General features: G+C 38.4%; 1 protein-coding gene across 1 annotated transcript in view; it reads left to right on the top strand.

Moving 5' to 3' along the window:
• Positions 1-19,670, top strand: part of col12a1b (collagen, type XII, alpha 1b) — a 67,960-nt gene that overhangs the window by 22,898 nt on the left and 25,392 nt on the right. The window contains exons 22-56 of the mRNA XM_073817009.1: positions 163-292; positions 1,170-1,315; positions 2,162-2,291; positions 2,401-2,537; positions 4,166-4,295; positions 4,722-4,861; positions 5,263-5,395; positions 5,786-5,806; positions 6,498-6,637; positions 7,463-7,592; positions 7,801-7,949; positions 8,090-8,219; positions 8,475-8,614; positions 8,764-8,893; positions 8,979-9,118; positions 9,528-9,657; positions 9,735-9,874; positions 10,106-10,235; positions 10,327-10,466; positions 10,553-10,685; positions 10,778-10,917; positions 11,009-11,138; positions 11,218-11,357; positions 11,449-11,578; positions 12,304-12,446; positions 13,794-13,923; positions 14,020-14,162; positions 14,408-14,537; positions 15,672-15,791; positions 15,884-16,030; positions 16,111-16,227; positions 16,966-17,118; positions 17,219-17,293; positions 18,044-18,183; positions 18,292-18,415. Coding sequence (XP_073673110.1) covers positions 163-292; positions 1,170-1,315; positions 2,162-2,291; positions 2,401-2,537; positions 4,166-4,295; positions 4,722-4,861; positions 5,263-5,395; positions 5,786-5,806; positions 6,498-6,637; positions 7,463-7,592; positions 7,801-7,949; positions 8,090-8,219; positions 8,475-8,614; positions 8,764-8,893; positions 8,979-9,118; positions 9,528-9,657; positions 9,735-9,874; positions 10,106-10,235; positions 10,327-10,466; positions 10,553-10,685; positions 10,778-10,917; positions 11,009-11,138; positions 11,218-11,357; positions 11,449-11,578; positions 12,304-12,446; positions 13,794-13,923; positions 14,020-14,162; positions 14,408-14,537; positions 15,672-15,791; positions 15,884-16,030; positions 16,111-16,227; positions 16,966-17,118; positions 17,219-17,293; positions 18,044-18,183; positions 18,292-18,415 — 4,561 coding nt within the window. The remainder of the gene's footprint in view (positions 1-162; positions 293-1,169; positions 1,316-2,161; positions 2,292-2,400; positions 2,538-4,165; positions 4,296-4,721; positions 4,862-5,262; positions 5,396-5,785; positions 5,807-6,497; positions 6,638-7,462; positions 7,593-7,800; positions 7,950-8,089; positions 8,220-8,474; positions 8,615-8,763; positions 8,894-8,978; positions 9,119-9,527; positions 9,658-9,734; positions 9,875-10,105; positions 10,236-10,326; positions 10,467-10,552; positions 10,686-10,777; positions 10,918-11,008; positions 11,139-11,217; positions 11,358-11,448; positions 11,579-12,303; positions 12,447-13,793; positions 13,924-14,019; positions 14,163-14,407; positions 14,538-15,671; positions 15,792-15,883; positions 16,031-16,110; positions 16,228-16,965; positions 17,119-17,218; positions 17,294-18,043; positions 18,184-18,291; positions 18,416-19,670) is intronic.

Raw genomic sequence — 19,670 nt, 5'->3', positions numbered from 1 at the left:
CACAACATGCCCTGTGTGTTCCGGCGCCAAATTCCGACCTCTAAGAACCTGCAACTTCAGAGAGATGATTTCAGAAAGCCACATGCCTCCCCGTTTCAACCCTCCATCTTGTGTAATACCCCTCTCAGCAGACAATCACCTCTTACTTCCGATGTTTTACAGATGTTCGTTGATGGCGAAGAAAACACACTTGTCCTGGTCAACTTGACCCCCATGACCGAGTATATCATCAGGGTCTATGGAGTGATTGGTGAGGAGAGCAGCGAACCTTTGAAAGGAACTGAAACCACGTGTAAGTTAACATTTCCTGCTGTTTATCGCACTCGTTCTCCTACTGTTCAGATGAAATTCTCTATAAACTTATCTTTACCTCAACCACTAAAAAACTGGAGCGGTTTCCTTGCATACTAGACTATATTCAAAACCTTATTAGCTACATACTAACTAGACATGAGCAAACACCACTCACATTCCCTGAAGTAAATATTGTTTTATTCATAATTGAAACTGCCCACATTTTCCACCAACCTTTGAAGGACCTTTGAGTTGTCACAATGCCTTATCCAGATGCAATGATTTGGCCTAAACATGATATCCTATGCTTTCGGAAACAGCCTACGTGTTTGGAACTTGCTAATGTTGCCTGAAAATGTGTTTAGGTAGGCAGCTTAGTGTTGTTTGGAGCAAAGCCAATTTAAAACCTCAAAGAACTACTACAGCTCCTATAACATACAATTTTAATGCTGGTTTCCACATCGCAAATACGAAGCAGCTGTAAAATCTGTGAAGTGGTCCCTCGTCAACAGCTTAGTTTTGGTCTTATGAACGGACAAAGTAAACTTGAATCATTTTTACAGATCTAAAGTAAACAGAACATGTTAATTGGCTATTCTCACTTTATAGTTTGCTTAAGTCATTTTTACATTTCTCACTATAATGTTTATGATCAACATTACAAGGCCTTATCCCATCGTAAAGAAGGCCTTATCGTTTTGTCATGAGCCACTTGGATGCAATAATCTGCCGTGGTCATTGTGGCTTTAGCTTTATGGTCATTTAATGCTTGTGTTTGACCAAAGTGTGAACGCTGATGAGAAATCACAACTTTTTATTATTCTTATTAAAGCTGCATTTTAGATCAAAGTTTTCCCTCTTTTGGATCTCCACAGTGCCCTTACCTGGTGTCACCAGCATGACCGTGTACGACGAGGCTGTGACGACCATGCGGGTCCAATGGGAGCTAGTGAGCGGAGCCAGTGGGTACTTGCTGCACTACAACACCATCAATGCCAGCGTGCCCTCTGGAAAGATGGAGGTGAGTGCCTGTCGCGCTGACGCCTCCCAGAACAGCCTCCAGACGATCTCTCAAAATTTCCACCTCTGCTTTATTAAACCTCAAGGCAAAGTAAACCCACCTCTGCCAACAGCTCCCTTAGCTTAGCCAGATGGTCAAAGCAGGGAGCAACTGTTTTACAATGCTGTTCGGGCCTATAGGAAAGAAAAATGAGAGCAATATAAAATATTCCTCAACCATTCTAAATTGATAATCTGAGTTACTTTAGTATTATTTTGAAGTATTTAAATATTATTTTAGTTGCAAAGATACTGAATTCTGATCAGTCATACTTGAACTCAAACATTTTTAATCAAAATTTTATAAACCAAACCATCTGATCTGCTATCCATGTTTATTTTATAACTCTAGTGTTCTTGTACTGTATGTCAACTACTATTTATTTCACTCTTGGAATTTTAGGAGACATATGAGACTAAGTTGATAATTAAATTAGGTCTCAATTTGGTCTCCTGAGCAATGAAAGAGCAGCCTCTCAGCAATAAAACAATCCTTCAAGGGGTCTACAAAAAGCAGACTTGTCCAACACACAAGCTTTTTGGCAAAAACGAATTAATGCTGCCTGTTCTGGATCTGTTTCGTCCCTGAAGTCATGTACATAATAGTACCCAAATATCAACAGATGCTGTGTTTTTTTTGGAAAAGTCACAACCATCTTCCTAGGAGATCAGGCTCATCTGATTTAGTCTAAGACGTACCTTAACAACCGAGAGTGTGTTTATGCCAGGTGTTCTTCATAACAAGTCTTGTCTCGCTGGGCCGTGGCTTTGCTAATGTCCGTCCTCTTAATATCCCTCCCTCCTGCAGATGCGAGTTGCTGCAGATGTGAATGATGTCCAGCTATCGCAGCTGATTCCAAACACTGCGTATTCGATCTCCCTGTACGCCCTACATGGAGAGGCGTCCAGTGAACCCCTCATCGACAGAGGAGTTACTCGTATGCTAGCCTTCTCTTTATTTTTTTTAAATGGTTTCAATCTGTTATTGTCAATACGCAGTAAATGTGTTAAGAAATATCAAATTAAGTGCATCTATTTCTCTTCTAGGGCCTCTGCCTCCATCGGGTGAGCTGAGAATCACAGAAGTGACTCACAGCTCCATGCGTCTCAACTGGGATGCAGCTCCTGGAAATGTCCGCAAGTACATCATCACCTACAAGAGAGAGGATGGAGAGTTGAAAGAGGTGATCAAAATGTATAATTCACACAGTAGGGATTGTCAAAATCAGACTCAATATGAGTTTAATATCAGTTTTATAAATCTTTCTGTGATTGATAGGTTAAAGTTAAAACATAATCTGAGCTATTTAAGGAATGAAAGATAAAAGAAGACTCAAGCAGTAGTTTGGCTTCTTAGCTTGGACTTCCTGCATTACAAGACCCCATATTAACCTCACTTTGAGGTACTCATGAACCCTGGTTAGTTGGCAGGACAAACTCTAGTGCTTTCCGCTGAGGACACCGCCTCTGGGAATTGGCTTCCCCATTCCGTTTTTTTTTTCCAAAATAAGTCTTTTATCTTTGATGATCTACTGAGATGAACCAGAACTATTTGAGGAGATCCAAAAGGTCACATCCAAGCAAACATGTTGATAGGATGCAGACCGTTGTTTATCTTTTCTTAGACATACTCTGGAATGAGGTTGAGATGACCTGATTTACTAAGCCGAACTCTGAAGCCATCTTTGGATCCATACAAGGCAAAACATCGCTATTGCTGTTTATCATACTTAGGGATTTAAGTATGACGTGCATGATTCATCAAATCATGTGTCTTGTTTTGGGAAAGATGTTGTTACTTTACCAAGTTATCAGACTTATGATTTTGCCTGGTGTACAATAAAGAATAACAAGGAGGGATTTCTCAAGCTGTTAGGTTAGGAAAAGCACTGAGGTGAAATCTTTTTGGGTGCTAAAGAGTCCACTGAAGGTACCATAAGTATATCTCATCTTTAAGTATATCTCCCTATTTGCTTAAGTGTTCCCTTTAGTTCGGTTACTGTATGCATTGTAACAAAGCCTTAGTAACTACAAAAAATAAAGGTTCTTCACAGCGATGCCACTGAAGAACCATTTTTGGTTCCACAAAGAAGCATTCAGTCAAACGTTCGTTAAAGAACCATCTCTTCTTACCTTTTTTATAATTGGAAGAACCTTCTTTCTCCACAAAGAACCTTTTGTGAAGGTTCTTATGGAACCATTTAGACAAAAAGGTTCTTCTATGGCATCGTGAAGCAACCCTAAAAACAAATCAAATGACTAAAACAGGTCCCTTAAATCATTCGCTGAACTTAATTGCAATGATTGATTTCATGGTAATTGAGGGGAAAAAAGAACCAAGGCACATTTTTTTGTCATGAAAATAAGGTGTTGTAAATATTAAAAGTATGATATGATTTGTTTCTTTTCAAGACAGCTTACAGTAGCCTAGGTGGAAGTTATGGAGTGTATTAACAAAGATTCGGGACAAATATGATTTTAAGGATAGTCAGATCACTTAAGGGTTTTCATGCAATCAGACACAGAATATAAGAGACTTGAGCCAATAAGCAGCCACTAAGAACAACATAGCAATACGCTGAAAATCTGAAAAACCTTAGCAACCATATAACAACACCCTGAAAATGACATACAACATCCTAGAATCAAGCATTGTCCTCAGAAAAAAAAACCTAGTTTTCACTCTGTTGCACCAACACTGATTTCAGTCCTTGTGTAACGAGTGGAGATGAGGCAAGTGGGCCTGTCCAAAGCATCTGTTATTCCTTTTCCCTTGATATGTGTTAATGTTAATGATGTTGGTGTTTGACAGGTTGAGGTCAATGGTGACATCACCACTCGGGTTCTCACCAGCCTCCGCTCTCAGACGGAGTATGATGTTGCCGTCACTCCCGTCTACGACGAGGGTCCAGCAAATCCCATGCTTGGCAGCGCAATAACTGGTGAGCTTACAATCTTCACTGTTTCTCCAAGACGACACCAAATGTCCGATGATGTCGGTTTGGCAGCAGCAATTACTTTACGGCTGCCGGGTTTTGTTTGCTACACTGGTGTTGAACTATGTGGCTTACTGGCTACAAGACCTGCAATTTCAGCAGGTCTTTCAAGCTCCCTGTCTGGGTAATGACTGCCATGTGTGACGCCACCCTTACCCAAGCCACGTGCATGTGTTCGTGGCTTTACTTTATCAGTCCCAAGGGTAAAATCCTTCATCAGTCCCAGCTGATCTCCAAGTCCGCTGACAAACAAACCACTTCCTTTTACACAGGAACACATTTGCTTGCTCCAACTTGTGAGTTCAAATGGTTCACAGTCGTCCTGTTCAGACCAGTTTCTAAATGTCACATACTTTCTCTGTTGATATTCAGATGTGGTTCCTGCGCCCAAGAACTTGAGGTTTTCTGAAGTGGGCCAAACGTCATTCAGGGCTTCATGGGAGCATGGAGCACCAGACGTCGAACTGTACCGTGTCGGTTGGACCAAGCAGGGCGAGAACAACTACAAATACGTATGTTATCCAGCTAAATATTAGTACCAACATTTTATTCAATAGAAAGACGATTTAATCCAGATCAACCAAAAACTTAGTTACAACCCCATTCACTCTCACTCTTAAAAATAAAGGTTCCAAAACGAGGTTTCGCAGCAATTCCATAGAACTATTTTTGGGAACCTTTTTAGTGAATAGTTCTTAAAAGCACTTTATTTTTTTTTTAAGAATTAAAAATAACCTTTTGATCAATGGAATGATTCTATGGATGTTAAAGCTTCTTTATGGAACCATTGATGCCAATAAATAACCTTTATTTTTAAGAGTGTACCATTGATTTTAAATCAACATGAAATTGCATTTTCGTTACAAATTTAATACAATTTAATGTGAGGCTCACCAGAATTAATCTTTTGTAGGAAATCCTGAGTCGTGAAGAAACGAGCCACGTTTTGCCAGATTTGGACCCAGACACAATGTATGACGTTACTATTACAGCCATCTACCCCGATGAGTCGGAGAGCGAGGATCTGATGGGGAGCCAACGCACATGTGAGACTAAAGCACAAACACACATGTAGAACACTGACTCTTGAGTACTGGGACAAAAACAGAATAAAAAAAAATGGATAAACAGCATGACCTCATTTGTCTCAACAAATCTATTTTTCGTGCAAATCACTCAATATGTCAACACTTCTATGTCAAAAACACTACTGTTCAAAAGTTTGGTGTCAGTATGATCTTTTTGTTACTTTAAAATATGCATATTTATATTTTTGTTTTTCTTTTTATTTATTACATATATTTTAATCTTTAAGAAGTATTAAGTTACGCCCTAAAACTAAGGCAGGTAAGGTTTTGTCCCAAATCTCAAGAATCAGAGCACATTAACAGCTGTTGACATTACAATAATATGATGTGTTGTTTATCTTTTTCTAGTGTCAAAGCACATTACACCCGGTATGTTGTTTCCAAAAAGAGGAAATCTAATTGTTAATGTAAATGCTAATGAGGTTGATGAACGAAGGAAGATAACGAATTGCATGTGCATTTTTTTGTTTAATCAGAAACTCATCCACTGTCATTTGTCCATCATCATTTATCATTGCCATTTCATCGCTGTCATTTTGTCATCATTGTCATCTGTCGTCAGTCATAAATGCGCATGCATAACATGCCCGACTTCATTGTTTTTGTTGCACATGACCATTTCTTCATCCCAAAAACCCATGCGCCCCCATTGACCCATGATGCTCATGTAACCAACATGATGACTAGGGATGGGAATCAATAACCAATTCAGAATCATTTTTAAAAATACTAGAATTGCAGGATTTTTATGATCTTTGGTTTTGTTCATGAATGAATCGATTCTTTTTTCGATTAATCAATCGATTAATAAATTTGGATAAAAAAAATTTTATTACAAGTTTTATTGTTGTTCTTCAATGATAAAAGAAACTATCTTGCCAAAATAGTAGTTTTTGTTCAATTTACAATTTGGGATTTTTGTAAAAACCCTGAAAGAAATGGTTTCATGACATGGAATCGGAACCAGAATCATTAAACTCCTCAGGATTCCCATCCCTAACAGTTTTAGCTACAGTTTCAAAGCCATATTTTGCTGACTGATCTTTCTGTCTACTCCCAGTGCCCACTGGACCACCACAAAATCTTCAAGTCTTCAACGCCACCACTACAACTCTAACCGTGAAATGGGACCATGCGCCAGGCCCCGTCCAGAACTACAAAGTCACCTACCAGCCTGTTGCGGGTGGAAAACCGCTGTCTGTAAGTTCTGCTGTCCCCATTCACCCTCCATTGAGACGTTTTGAAGTAGGACATGGGTAATCTTTCAATTACGATGATGAGTGGCAGAACCTGTTTACAGAAAGTTCAAGGCCAGTGTGTTAATCATTACAGCAAGCAAATGAGACCGTTGTGACAGGCAGTCATTACCAACAGACTCATCTGATGCAAACCATCACAACATGTCTGTTATGTAGGCCTCAAGGATAGAAAACCATTGCTGTTATATATTTCATGACTAGGCATTTGAGATTAGCAGCCCAGCAAACATTTACTGTTTGTTTGGGAATTGTTTAGCTAACTATATTAAAACTGAACAATGGTGCTTTTTAACCAGTTTGTTTATTAATGCAGGATGATGTTCTTTGGTCACACAAAAACCGGTGCAACAAAAGTTAGCCATAGTCATTGAAATCGTTAAAAGGTTTTTCTTCTGAAGTCGCCTTGTCCATGTGAAATAATGTTTATTTACATATTGCATTATTTATTTTGCATTTAGTAGATGCTTTATCAAAATGACTCTTTAAGAAGAGTTTATTTTATTTTATTTTATTTTTTTAATAATTGTGTTTATGTGTGTAGCTACTTCTTCTACTTTATTTTAGGGTACTTTATAAGATTTTATATTCTAATTAGAGAACCTTTTTAATAGAAAATACTTGGGCAAAAAAAAAAAAACATTTCTTGCTGTTTTTTTTTCTGTTGAACCATATTCATCATGCTGATTTTTGAAAGGGAGTCGTTCTCATTTCATCAAAATCAATGAACACCTAAACAAATCTGACTATTGTCATCTTTTCCAATCAGGTTCAAGTCGGTGGAAAGAAGAACAGCGTCATTCTTCAGAAGCTGACCCCTAACACCCCGTATTCCATAACCGTGGCTGCCGTCTATCGCACCGGAGAAAGTAAAGATATTTCCGGCCAAGGAAAAACAAGTAAGCGGCTCCAAAATCCTTGAAACATCCCAAAGTATTTTATGACTCCGTTTGGGAAGCGAAAACAATGATAAACTCATTTAGGGAGGATGCATTCCATAAAACATCTTGGTTTTCGCTCACATCTGGAGTATTGTCAGATTATTCGAGATGTTATGCAATGAAAATGAGACGGCATTATGTAACACTGTGCACGGTGTTCCTGTAGAACCCCTAGGAGGAGTGAAAAACCTGCAGGTTTTGAACCCCACCATGACCACGCTGAACGTTCGCTGGGAGCCGGCGGAAGGAAAAGTGAAGGAGTATAAGGTCATCTACGTGCCTGCGGCTGGCGGTGCTGAAAGCATGGTAGGACTGGTAGGACGTCTAGAATCAACTAAAGAGTAACCTACACTTTGATGTTCAGATGTTGATTTGCAGACCTCAAGTGGAAGTGATTTGCAATGTTTCTTTGACTTAAACAGAGTTTATACTGTATATTCTTTTCATGGAAACAGGAACAAGTATCAGGAACCACCACCAGCACAGTTCTGAGAGGCCTTCAGTCAGACACACTATACACCGTGACCTTGATTCCTGTTTACACAGAGGGAGACGGCCAGAGAATGTCTGAAAATGGAAAAACAAGTGAGTGACTTGCTTTTACTGATTAAGAATGAGAATATGTGACTAAATGACTCCCTCTGACACTTCTGTATGATTCTGTTGCCCATAGAGATTATTATGAGGTTACACCCAACTATAATGCCAGCAAAGGTTCTTCTTCTTGCATGCAAAGAATCAATAAAGAGTGTTTATTTTTAGTCTAGTCTGGAAGTATGATCTGGATTATGCTTCATACGCTTCATGCCAAAACAGTAAAATAGAAATCCTCTTTTACAGGGGCTCTGGGTGGTGTGAAGAACCTGAGGGTCACTGATCCAACCATGACCTCTCTGAATGTCAAATGGGACCCGGCGGACGGGGCCGTGCGCCAGTACAAAATCTTCTTCGTCCCTGCAGCTGGAGGAGCTGAGGCGATGGTGGGGATTTGTTTCCCAAAATATATTATATGTATCAGAATCAGAATCAGTATTTTATATATACATATAAATATATTTTATATATATCTATATTTTATTAAAACTTTTTTTTTAGTCACTCAAGTTATTTTTCCTGTTGTTGTTAATAGGAACAAGTACCTGGGGCTCAAACGTCTATAGTTTTACGAAACCTGCAGCCTGATACTCCATACACCGTATCCGTTGTTCCAGTGTATCCCGCCACAGAGGGCAGACGCCAGTCTGAGAATGGAAGGACATGTGCGTATCAACCTTGTAGCTTATTTAAATATCTATGCACAGACACACTATTCCTGTTACAAAACCATTGTCTATCTCACTCTAGTGCCCCTTGGAGGTGTTCAAAACCTCCAAATCATTAATCCCACCTTCACAACACTCACTGCCACATGGGATGCCGCCGACGGGAACGTGCAGGGCTACAAAGTGTTATACGTGCCCACCAGTGGAGGAACTGAGCTCATGGTATGTTTCAAAGTTTGTTTATACAGTGTTGATGTCACAAGTGGAAATCTCTCTCAAATCTTATGGCATGACTTGCAGACAGACATACATAGACATAGTCTTCCTTTGAGGACCAGAGATGAGAGAGTGCTGCAGTGAAATGCTAATTGAATTCTCATTATGCTCAAAAACCTGCTGGGAAAGTTTACAACTGGGAGCACCAGTGTTTAGATGGAGCTGGAGTAAACTGTGAAACTGATTTTATTTGGCAAGCTACAAAGAGAGAGTTCAGTTTTCTTTTAGTTAAGTTGTCTTTATCTATTTAGATGGGTCAACCTTGTGCATCCAATTTTTGTTAAAACACACTAAGGTTTCTTGGATGGAATGGGTTCGAAAAAGATACTAAGCTCCAGTTAATATGTTTTTTCAGGAACAAGTATCTGAGAGCACCACAACATTAGTGTTGAGTAAACTCCTGCCAGACACCATGTACACAGTGACTGTTTTGCCAGTGTACGCTGAAGGAGATGGACCTCAACTCACCGAGAAGGGAAAGACTAGTAAGTGACTCCAAAATGACATGAAAGTTTGGATACATTTCATCAATGCTGAGTCAACTTTGTTGTTGTCTCCCTAGAACCTTTGGGCAGTGTGAGGAACCTACAGGTAACAGATCCAACTATCAGCACCTTGAACGTACGCTGGGAGCCGGCCGAAGGCAACGTGCGGGAATACATTGTCATTTACGTTCCTACCGGAAGCGAAGATCAAGAAGTGGTGAGAACACACTGTAGTTTCAGTTGCAAATCTCATACTCATTTTGATTTGGTTTTGAAAAATGTTCAACTTGTAAATGGAGGTTTTGATCTCGTATATGTAAACCTCAATAAATAATTGGTAATTTTACTAATTCCATCTGTAAAGCATTTTACACAAGCTCTACAATCAATGCTTCCATTCTAGAGCAAACAGGTTATATATTTTTATTTAAACACTGCCTTGTTTCAGGATCAAGTCTCTGGAACCACCACCTCAACTGTTCTGAAGAACTTGGAGCCCGACACATCCTACACTGTGACTTTGGTGCCAGTATATCACGAGATGGAGGGCAAACCTCTCTCTGAGGATGGAAGAACAAGTGAGTGAAGATACACTGTAGTGCATCTTTGAATAAACTATTTTCTTAAGAACGACTTGGTTATTAAAGTTCATGTATTCCTGCTTTTCAGGAGCATTGGGTGGAGTTCGCAACCTTCAGGTTACCGATCCCACCAGCAGCACCCTAAATGTGCGATGGGAGCATGCTGACGGAAACCCTCGCAATTACAAGGTTTTCTATGTCCCACAACCTGGAGACGCTGAGAAGATGGTAAGACATGATGAGGTTACTTCTAATGGTTTATATGAAGAACCTTCCACATTATGTGACCAAATCTCTTGTTTTTTTGTGATCAGGAACTTGTTTCCGGTGGCACAACAAGCACAGTCCTACGTAATCTCGATGCTAACACATTGTACAAGGTCACATTGTTGCCTATGTATGAAAATGACGTGGAAGGAAAACGCCAGTCAGAAAATGGAAAGACAAGTAAGTCTAGATGCTTGCAATTTTGGGATGGAGAACTTGCTTCCCTGCCTGATTTCTGGAGGGGGTTCATCATGTCTGTTTTATTAACTCAGAACCTTTGGGAAGTGTGAAGAACCTCCAGGTGACAGACCCAACTGTGAACTCTTTGAGAGTGCGATGGGACCCAGCAGATGGAGATGTTCGTCAGTACAACATCATCTATGTCCCTGTTGCTGGTGGTGCTTCAAGCATGGTAATTACCTAAATGCCAATTTGCCCTTAACTTGGTCCATTTGGTTTGCTTGTTCATAACTAATGTGTGGCTGTACCGATGTACTCTTCAGGCCCAAGTGTCGGGAATGTCCACCAATACTATTCTGAGAAACCTGCAACCAAACACAGAGTACAGGGTCACCGTAGTACCAGTATATGCGGACGCTGAAGGAAAGAAACTATCCGAGAATGGAAAAACAAGTGCGTACCCGAAATGTCAAATTTGGATGCTACTCCGTGTGCGTGCAGCATGCCTAATTTCGATTCTCGCAATTCTCAGAGCCTCTGGGTGGAGTGAAGAACCTGCAGGTCACCGATCCCACAACCAGCTCGCTGAAGGTGCGTTGGGATCCCGCAGAGGGTAACGTCCGGCAGTATCGAATCTTCTACGTCCCGGCAAGAGGTGGTGCGGAAGACATGGTAAGAGACGCTCTAGGAGGAGATTCTACTGCCTCCCTGGACATGCAACTGATCTTTAATAACTTTCTGTTTATATTTCATATATCAACAGGAGCAAGTTTCTGGAGGCACCACCAACACCATCCTGAGGAACCTTCTGTCAGACACAGTCTATACAGTGACTGTGGTTCCTGTTTATCCAGAGGGAGAGGGTCTCCGGCAGTCCGAGAAAGGAAAGACACGTAAGTTGTGCAAAAATCGTGAGATGCCAAGTGACCGAATCAAGCAGCTTATTGACTAGTGCTGTGCTTTTACTTTTCTTAGTTTTCCGACATTTTGTCAGGCAGGCGGTAATAGGGAGGGACCCAAGTTTTATTTTTAGACTTGGACCAAATAACACCCCAGAACTTCCTAGTAACTACATAGCAACAGTGAAAACACTTAAGCAACCACTTGAAACAGTCTAGCAACTGGGTTTTATATGCTTCACCACTCATTGTGAAGAATCAGCACAGTTTATGCATGCTAAATGTGGGTTTTATGTTAGCACACTACTAAATTGTATACACAAAGCAGCAAATACAGGATTAGGATGCTTGAGTTTTCCTTACTTACGCCAGCGAGTTGCACTAAAAGAAACTGGATCCTTTGAACTCATGTTGAATAGTTTTTAACAGATTTCTGAAAGAATAGTCACATCTGCTTTGCTTTAAAAAGCATACTAAGCTGTTTTAGCATCAACACTAAATGCCCCCCCACCACCTGCCTTTCCTTTTTGGCACTTTCTCACAATAAAACCCGTCTGCTGAGTGCTTTGCTCAGCGTTCATTCCTGAACTTTATTGAGCTTCCTCCTGTTAAAACGGCTCTGTGAACTGTTTGACTTCCTCTGCTGTTCTGTAAATTCCTTGTTCTCACTCTGGTGTTTTGTAGCTCTTTATTCAACACACTCTCGCCCTCTTTCACAGTTCCAAGAGTCCCACCCCGGAATATCCAGGTCTACAATCCAACTCCCAACAGTCTGAATGTGCGCTGGGAACCCGCCTCAGGCCAGGTGCAGCAGTACAAGGTCACCTACTCTCCATTGAGTGGGATCCGACCTCGTGAGTCTGTAAGTGATGCACGATTCTTTACATTTATGCTTTTAAGTGACACTTTTCTGCAAAAAAAAAAGTCAGTGTATATAGTGTCAGTGAAATATTGGTTGAAGGGTTTTCACTTTTCATCACTTTACAACAGTTTTGGACACAGCTTATTCAATCTGCATCTGCTCTTAAAAAGTAGTTAGCCACACTACACTAAGTTACTAAAAAACAGTAGCTAATTACATTGAATTTGTGAATTTACATTACATCATTTCAGAGAGTTATCAGATTATAAGAAAACAACAAGGTCCTCAGTTAACTCAAACACATAAATTTACACAAAATGCAGCTAATAAACCCAAAACAAAGACAATGAATTGAAAACATAATGATAAACAGCAGTATTTCACTAAATATTTATTAAACTACAGCAAGTAAAATGACTTTTGTAAACCCGGCCGGGGGGATGACTCATATGAATCTGCAAATCTATTTATTTAAACAAGTTCATTGCTACAACAAACCATCTGAATCTATTCAATACTACTTCAGGGAAACAGATAGATTTTCAATACTACTTTAGGGAAAGAGAGAGAGGAATATTTTAGGATAATGTGTTTGTTTATTGCCTCCATCACTACTTAGTTAACATAGTAGTTCATTATTGAACAACAGGAAACAATTTTTTGTTCATGCTACTCTCACCATATTTTAAGTTAGTTGCATCGTTAATTAAAGTCGCTCCCTAGGATGTTTAGCACCTACCCTTTTGCTTTAAGGCGCCATTTACAGTGTTCGCAAGATGTTTAGGAGCTGCGTAGTAGTCTATCTCAGGCTCACTAGTCTCCTGTGTGCACAACTAAACACAACAAGTTGGGACACAAAAGAGAAATGTTCGTATCCTGCATGCTGACCCATATTTGTCAAACCCATCAGTTTGTGCCAGAACTGATTCTGTCATAAGTGTTGTTACATGGAAATTATGCAGCTGCCATCAGTGATGTGAAGCCTACAAATGAGAAACAAATGAGCAGATGGGGTGATAATCCTGCGGCGTGTTGACAGGTAGCTGACGGGGTTTCCCTGTCACCCCCACAATCCAGTCTATCTTCAGCTCCCACCGCCCCCTGCGGGCGATTACGCTGATCTGACAGTATTTATGTAGCATTTAACCCCATGAGCACATCTGTTTGCATTACATATCTGTTTGGAAATGTTATCTAGCTCCGCTAATCTAAACAGGGGTTTAATGGTGACGTCATTATGTATATTTGCATTGCCAAATTCATAATGTCTGCTCTGGGTTGTCATACAGTGGATGTTTGTGAATATACTTGTCTTTGTGTTATCTAAATGATGGTCTTCTTCCACAGGTTCTCGTCCCAGGCAACATCAACAGTGCTTTCCTGGATCAGCTCATCCCGGATACGCCGTACTCTGTGAATGTGAAGGCGGTATATGCCGATGGCGAAGGCCCGGACATTGACGGAAAAGGAAAAACACGTGAGCTTTTGTTTATTTATTTAATGCATTTATTAAATGCATGTTATAGATTTTATTTTGAACAATAAGCCATGCATATGTTTATTTTTTTTGTAGTACCACGAGCTGGACCCAGAAACATGAGGGTCTTCGAAACCACCACAAGCACGATCAGCATCGGCTGGGATCACGCTGAGGGTCCTGTACAACAATATAAGATTTCGTACGCTCCATTGACCGGAGATCCCATCACAGAATTTGTGAGTAACACTCTAGAATATTTGTTCTACATACTTAGTTATTCACTCCTTCAATACTGCCACTTTTTCTTCACTACTTTTAAGGCCTACAACATAAAATCTAAATGAACCCTGTTACTTTACTGATTAATGCTTTTGATCATACTGTACATGAATCATCAGTGCACAATATTCTAAACAAACAAAAATGTTATTATTGGTTGTTTATTCAAAGAAAATCATGTATCTGATGATTTTCTTTGCAGACTGTTGTTCCTGGCAACAGAAATAATGCTATCCTTCAGAATCTGCTCTCTGACACCCCGTACAACATCACAGTTACGGCAGTTTATCCCGAGGGACCTGGTGGATCCCTAAACGGAAATGGGAAAACACGTAAGTCTTACAAACTATTTCTCACCTTTGGATGCGTTTTCTGTTATTGATATAAAAGAAAATAAAAGTTGCAACATTATTTGTTGAATGCATTTTTAATAGCATGAAATTATAAGCATCTTGTAGCCTGGCAAGCTATATTAAGTGTTATTTATATGTTATTATAGTTTTTATTCATATTTTGAATTAGCTTTTTGAGTTTTCATTTTAATTTGAGTTTTTTATTGGTAATTTTGTTACATGCTTTTGTCATTAGTTATTACTTTTTACATACTGCTATTTAGATTTATTTGTTTGGATTTTTAATAATTTGTGACCAGTCATAAGTAGCATGGGTATATTTGTAGCAATAGCCAACAATACTTTGTATTGGTCAAAATTATTCTTTTATGCCAAAAATCATTAGGATAATAAGTAAAGATCATGTTCCAGGAAGATGTTTTGTAAATTTCCTACTGTAAATATATCAAAACATAGTTTTTGATTAGTAACAAGAACTTCATTTGGACAACTTTAAAGGCGATTTTCTCAGTATTTAGGTTTTTTTTGCACCCTCAGATTATCTCGGCCAAATATTGTCCTATCCTAACAAACCATACATCAATTGAAAGCTTATTTCCAGCTTTTATTTTTCTTATTTTATGACTGGTTTTGTGGTCCAAGTTCACATTTTAGTGCTTTAGCTTTTAGTTTTTTGCCACAGCAACATTCTAATTTTCATATATATTTCTATATAATTTTAGCTTTATTTTTTTATTAACCAAATCGTTTTAATGTTTTAGTTTTAGTTTTAAGTAGCAAGTACAAGTGACTTCCCCAAAGCTGCAACTAACCAGAGCAAGCAGACATATCTCCCCAAGATATTCTTAATGGAGAAGGAGAATATGAGTAATTAATTCCTGGTAGGGCATGAGAGTTTGGAAAGCTGTTGTTAGTGTTGGCCTAAGCCAGCATTAAATCTGCAAGCTAGCATAGGCTAGAATCCAGAACATCCCTAAGCTAACAGCAACTCAGCAAAACTGAAACATCACTGTACATCTGGTATTTCTTGTTATAGGAGCATTTAAACACTACTGCTATGATATTTAGTGGTTTTTAACCAAAAGTCTTACTTATTTTGGATCTTATGTTCAGTCGGCCTGTTGGCACCTCAGAACCTGCGTGTCTCAGATGAGTGGTACACACGCTTCCGTGTTTCCTGGGATCCAGCTCCAACTCCAGTCATGGGCTACAAACTAGTCTATCAACCAACAGGTACCAAATACTGCGATAACATGAGATCACTGGATGATGTTTAAAATTTCAATCATGAAATCATAATCAACCACTTGGCATTCCTCTTTCAGATAAAGACGAGTCTTTGGAGGTGTTTGTTGGTGACGTCACCAGCTATACTCTACATAACCTACTTCCCGGCACAACGTATGATGTCCAGGTGTACGCCCAATACGATGGCGGTGTCAGCAAACCTCTTATAGGACAAGGAACAACTTGTACGTTTTCAGATATTTAGATTTAGTTGTGCATTGTTGGTTTTGCACCGAAATTGAGCGTCTCTGTCTTGACCTTTCAGTGTACCTCAATGTGACCAACCTGGAGTCGTACAACGTTGGCTACGACAAGTTCTGCATCAAATGGGCGCCACACCGTGCCGCCACTTCTTACAGAATCAAGCTAAACCCTCTGGACCGTGAGTCACACTCGGGATGTTTTTATTCGCTGTCTTCTGTTATGTATAACTAGCATTCAAATGTTTGGGGTCAGAAAGATTATTTTGTTTTATTTTTTTTTTTTGGGAAAGAAAATAGATGCATTGAATTAATCAAATGTGACACTAATGAAAATTATAATGCATCATGGATTCCACAAAAAACATCTAATAAAAAATCAGCAAAAATGCTTTTAAAAATTAAGCATGGGCATCTTAAAAATAAATTATATGTTTAGATATATTCAAATAGAAAACCGCTATTTTAAAATGTAATACTATTTCACAGTTTTTACTGTATTTTTGATCAAATAAATGCAGCCTTGGTGAGCAGAAGAGACTTTTTCAAAAATCTTACAGACCCTAAACTTTTTAATGGTAGTGTATAACTGTAGGTTTTTTTCCTCTTATGGAAACTACAGCAAAGCACTCTGCTTTTAACTGTGATTCATCTGGATTAGTTATTTAGACAAAGCTTTATTATTTTGTTTATCTGAAAGTCCCTTCTTTGTTCACTTCCTCATGAAGGATGGGTAATGTTTAGTGTGCATCCTCAACATTTACTTTCTTTGAATATAGCTCTAAAGGAACTCATGAAAGATACTCACAGCAAAGTCACTAAAAATGCTTACTCAAAAGCAATAAAATACCATGTTTTTGGACTGTAATTCATTGGTGTTCTTAGAATACTGTGTAAAATACTATTTGATCTGTTTTCAGCATCAGCTAAAGGTCAGCAGGAGATCACCATCACTGCGGGTCAGACTCAGTACTGTTTCGATGGTTTGAGTCCGGATTCCCTCTACAATGCCACCGTGTTTGTTCAGACGCCCAATCTAGAAGGGCCCGGAGTCAGTATTAAAGAACGCACACGTGAGTTCAGGCTTTATCTGGAAATTAGCAGATATTCATTCTCCTGCTAAACCTAAACAATGATCTTACGATGTGTTCTGACTTCTTTTGGTTCGTCTAGTTGTTAAACCCACACCTGTTCCAACAAAACCACCCACTCCACCTCCACCACCCACTATTCCACCTGGCTGGGCAGGTAAGTTCAGATACCTCAAATCATGTTGGTTTTCATGGCAGAGGGTTTCCTCTGACAAGCAGCACTTGCGTTTTCTTCTGAAAATGTAAAGATCGTGTTAGTAATTAGATCACAGAACAGTTTGGAAACAGTAAGAGAGAATGTCCAGAGCTTTTATGGATACGTGCGTTGCAAAAATGTTGGAGATCTGCTTCTTTGTAATGAGTTCGGATCAAATTAATATCAGTTATAAAACCTTGGAGAAAATCCTTCGGCTAATAAAATGCGGATCCTTCCTTTTTTCTCTCTGGACCATTCTCAAAACCTGTTTATTCATCACACGAGAAGCCTCCAAGTGGCCAAATGCTTCAATCTGCAGTGGTTTCCACTCCAGAGGAGTCAGCTGGATTTAAGTACAGAGGGATGTGGACTAATCCATCTAGGATTATAAGATTAGAAGAGACATTTAAAAAAAAAAACCTGAGAATGTTTTTTGATAATGACGGGAGGACAGAAATTACACCATTAATTAGTTCCTCTTTAGACCTTCTGGTACATATTTCATATGTACGTCATTCTTGCATAATTCCTCAAGTGCGACCGATTAGGACAGTAATTACGACATGGAGGTTCATTAGATTGTTTTTTTTTTCAGTCATCATGTTTGTTAGTAAGATTTCATTACCCTTTTTCCACTTGTGTAAAAGTTTAATTAGAAACAAGAGCTGTTCTTGCGTGCTGCAGTTCATAGAGTTGTTTTTGTGTTCTCAGTTTGCAAGGGAGCAAAGGCAGATGTGGTTTTCCTCATCGATGGCTCCTGGAGTATCGGAGATGAAAGTTTCAGCAAAGTGGTCCAGTTTGTCTTCAGCGTCGTTGGTGCCTTTGACGTTATCGGCCCATCCGGAATGCAGGTATTGAAACGCAGAAATGCAAAATCTAGTTGGACAATCCAGTCAGATCTGGGTCAGATTGAATCATTATTGCTGTTTAATTTTATTGCAATATGTTTGTGTCGAAAGGTGTCATTCGTGCAGTACAGTGACGATGCAAAGACCGAGTTCAGACTCAACACATATAAAGATAAAGGCACTGCACTTTCTGCTCTGAAACTCATCCGCTACAGAGGAGGAAACACCAAGACAGGTATCACTCAAACACACCTGACACACATTTACAGCCCTTTTCATTTTGGGTCATAACTTACCCCAAAAATAATAAATAAATAAATTAGATTTTATTATTATTTTATTATTTTAATATTTTATATTTCTTTTTAAAATTTATTTTAAAATTGTAAATTATAATGAGCATCAGTTTAATTTAGTACAACAAACCATGATGTTTGCTTATAGGTTTGTAATGTTTAAGCCATAACAAATAAAAAATCGAAATGGTCCTAAAAAAATTGTTTCTGCAAAAACAATTAATATAGATTTTTTTAAACAACATTTTTATACATAATAAAATAACCATTATACTGAATGTCTTATTTTTATAATATTTGTATATTTTGAATATTTTGTTGTATTATTATAGTTTATTTAATCTAATTTTATGTATGTGGGTCAAAGACGGAAAAGAATAAACACTTTATAAGTGTAATACTGCTTTAAATTGTTATTGTTATTGTTTTTCAAAAAAAAAGGTAAAAGTTTTCTGTTTAATTTAATTGCATTTTTGTTTTTGGATTTGTTTAAGCAAAAAATAAATATCATACATTTTTCTCTAAATCACACAAGACAGCCACTAAAATGTCATTCAGTGTAACAGTCTTGTCAGGCATATTTACAACAAAAATCAATTTATGACATATTAAAAACAAATTACTTTCACCCCAAATGCTAATTAGTTGTAAATCTACATTTTTAAAATGTGCAACTAGGTTTTGCCCATTTGTCAGTAAGAATTTTTTACTCATTTAAAACAATAAAATTTAATATGCTCCCTTATTTTTATATATCTTAATATGCACAAGTCAGAATAAGCATGTTGTTTGATTTTTTTTTTTTTTTTTAAATACACTGAATGACAATGTAACATTATTTCAACCAAATGTTGACATTTTATTCTCCATAAATGTATTTGAAACCTTAAAAGTAGACACTTTACTTACATTTAATGTGCCTTCTATGGACATAAAATCATTTTTGTAAATTTCTTTTGACATGGAGATCTTAACGTCTTTGACCCATGTGCATCATTTATTTATTTTTTACTTTTATTATAGTTTTATTTCTTTTAACAGGTAAAATATGACTTAAACGCTTCTTGACAGACACGTTTTTACATTTTTCTTGCTGATGAGTATATTTTGGCAAAGATTACTGTGATGAATTGGCAGTGACTGGAATATAGACAGAGATATATTTGTTTAACTTATGAGAGAAGAGTATTGTTG

Source organism: Garra rufa, chromosome 13 (assembly GCF_049309525.1).
Source record: "Garra rufa chromosome 13, GarRuf1.0, whole genome shotgun sequence".
NCBI classification, from domain to species: Eukaryota; Metazoa; Chordata; class Actinopteri; order Cypriniformes; family Cyprinidae; genus Garra; species Garra rufa.
The sequence above is the reverse complement of the archived record's forward strand: the minus strand, read 5'-3'. Positions and strand labels throughout refer to the sequence as shown.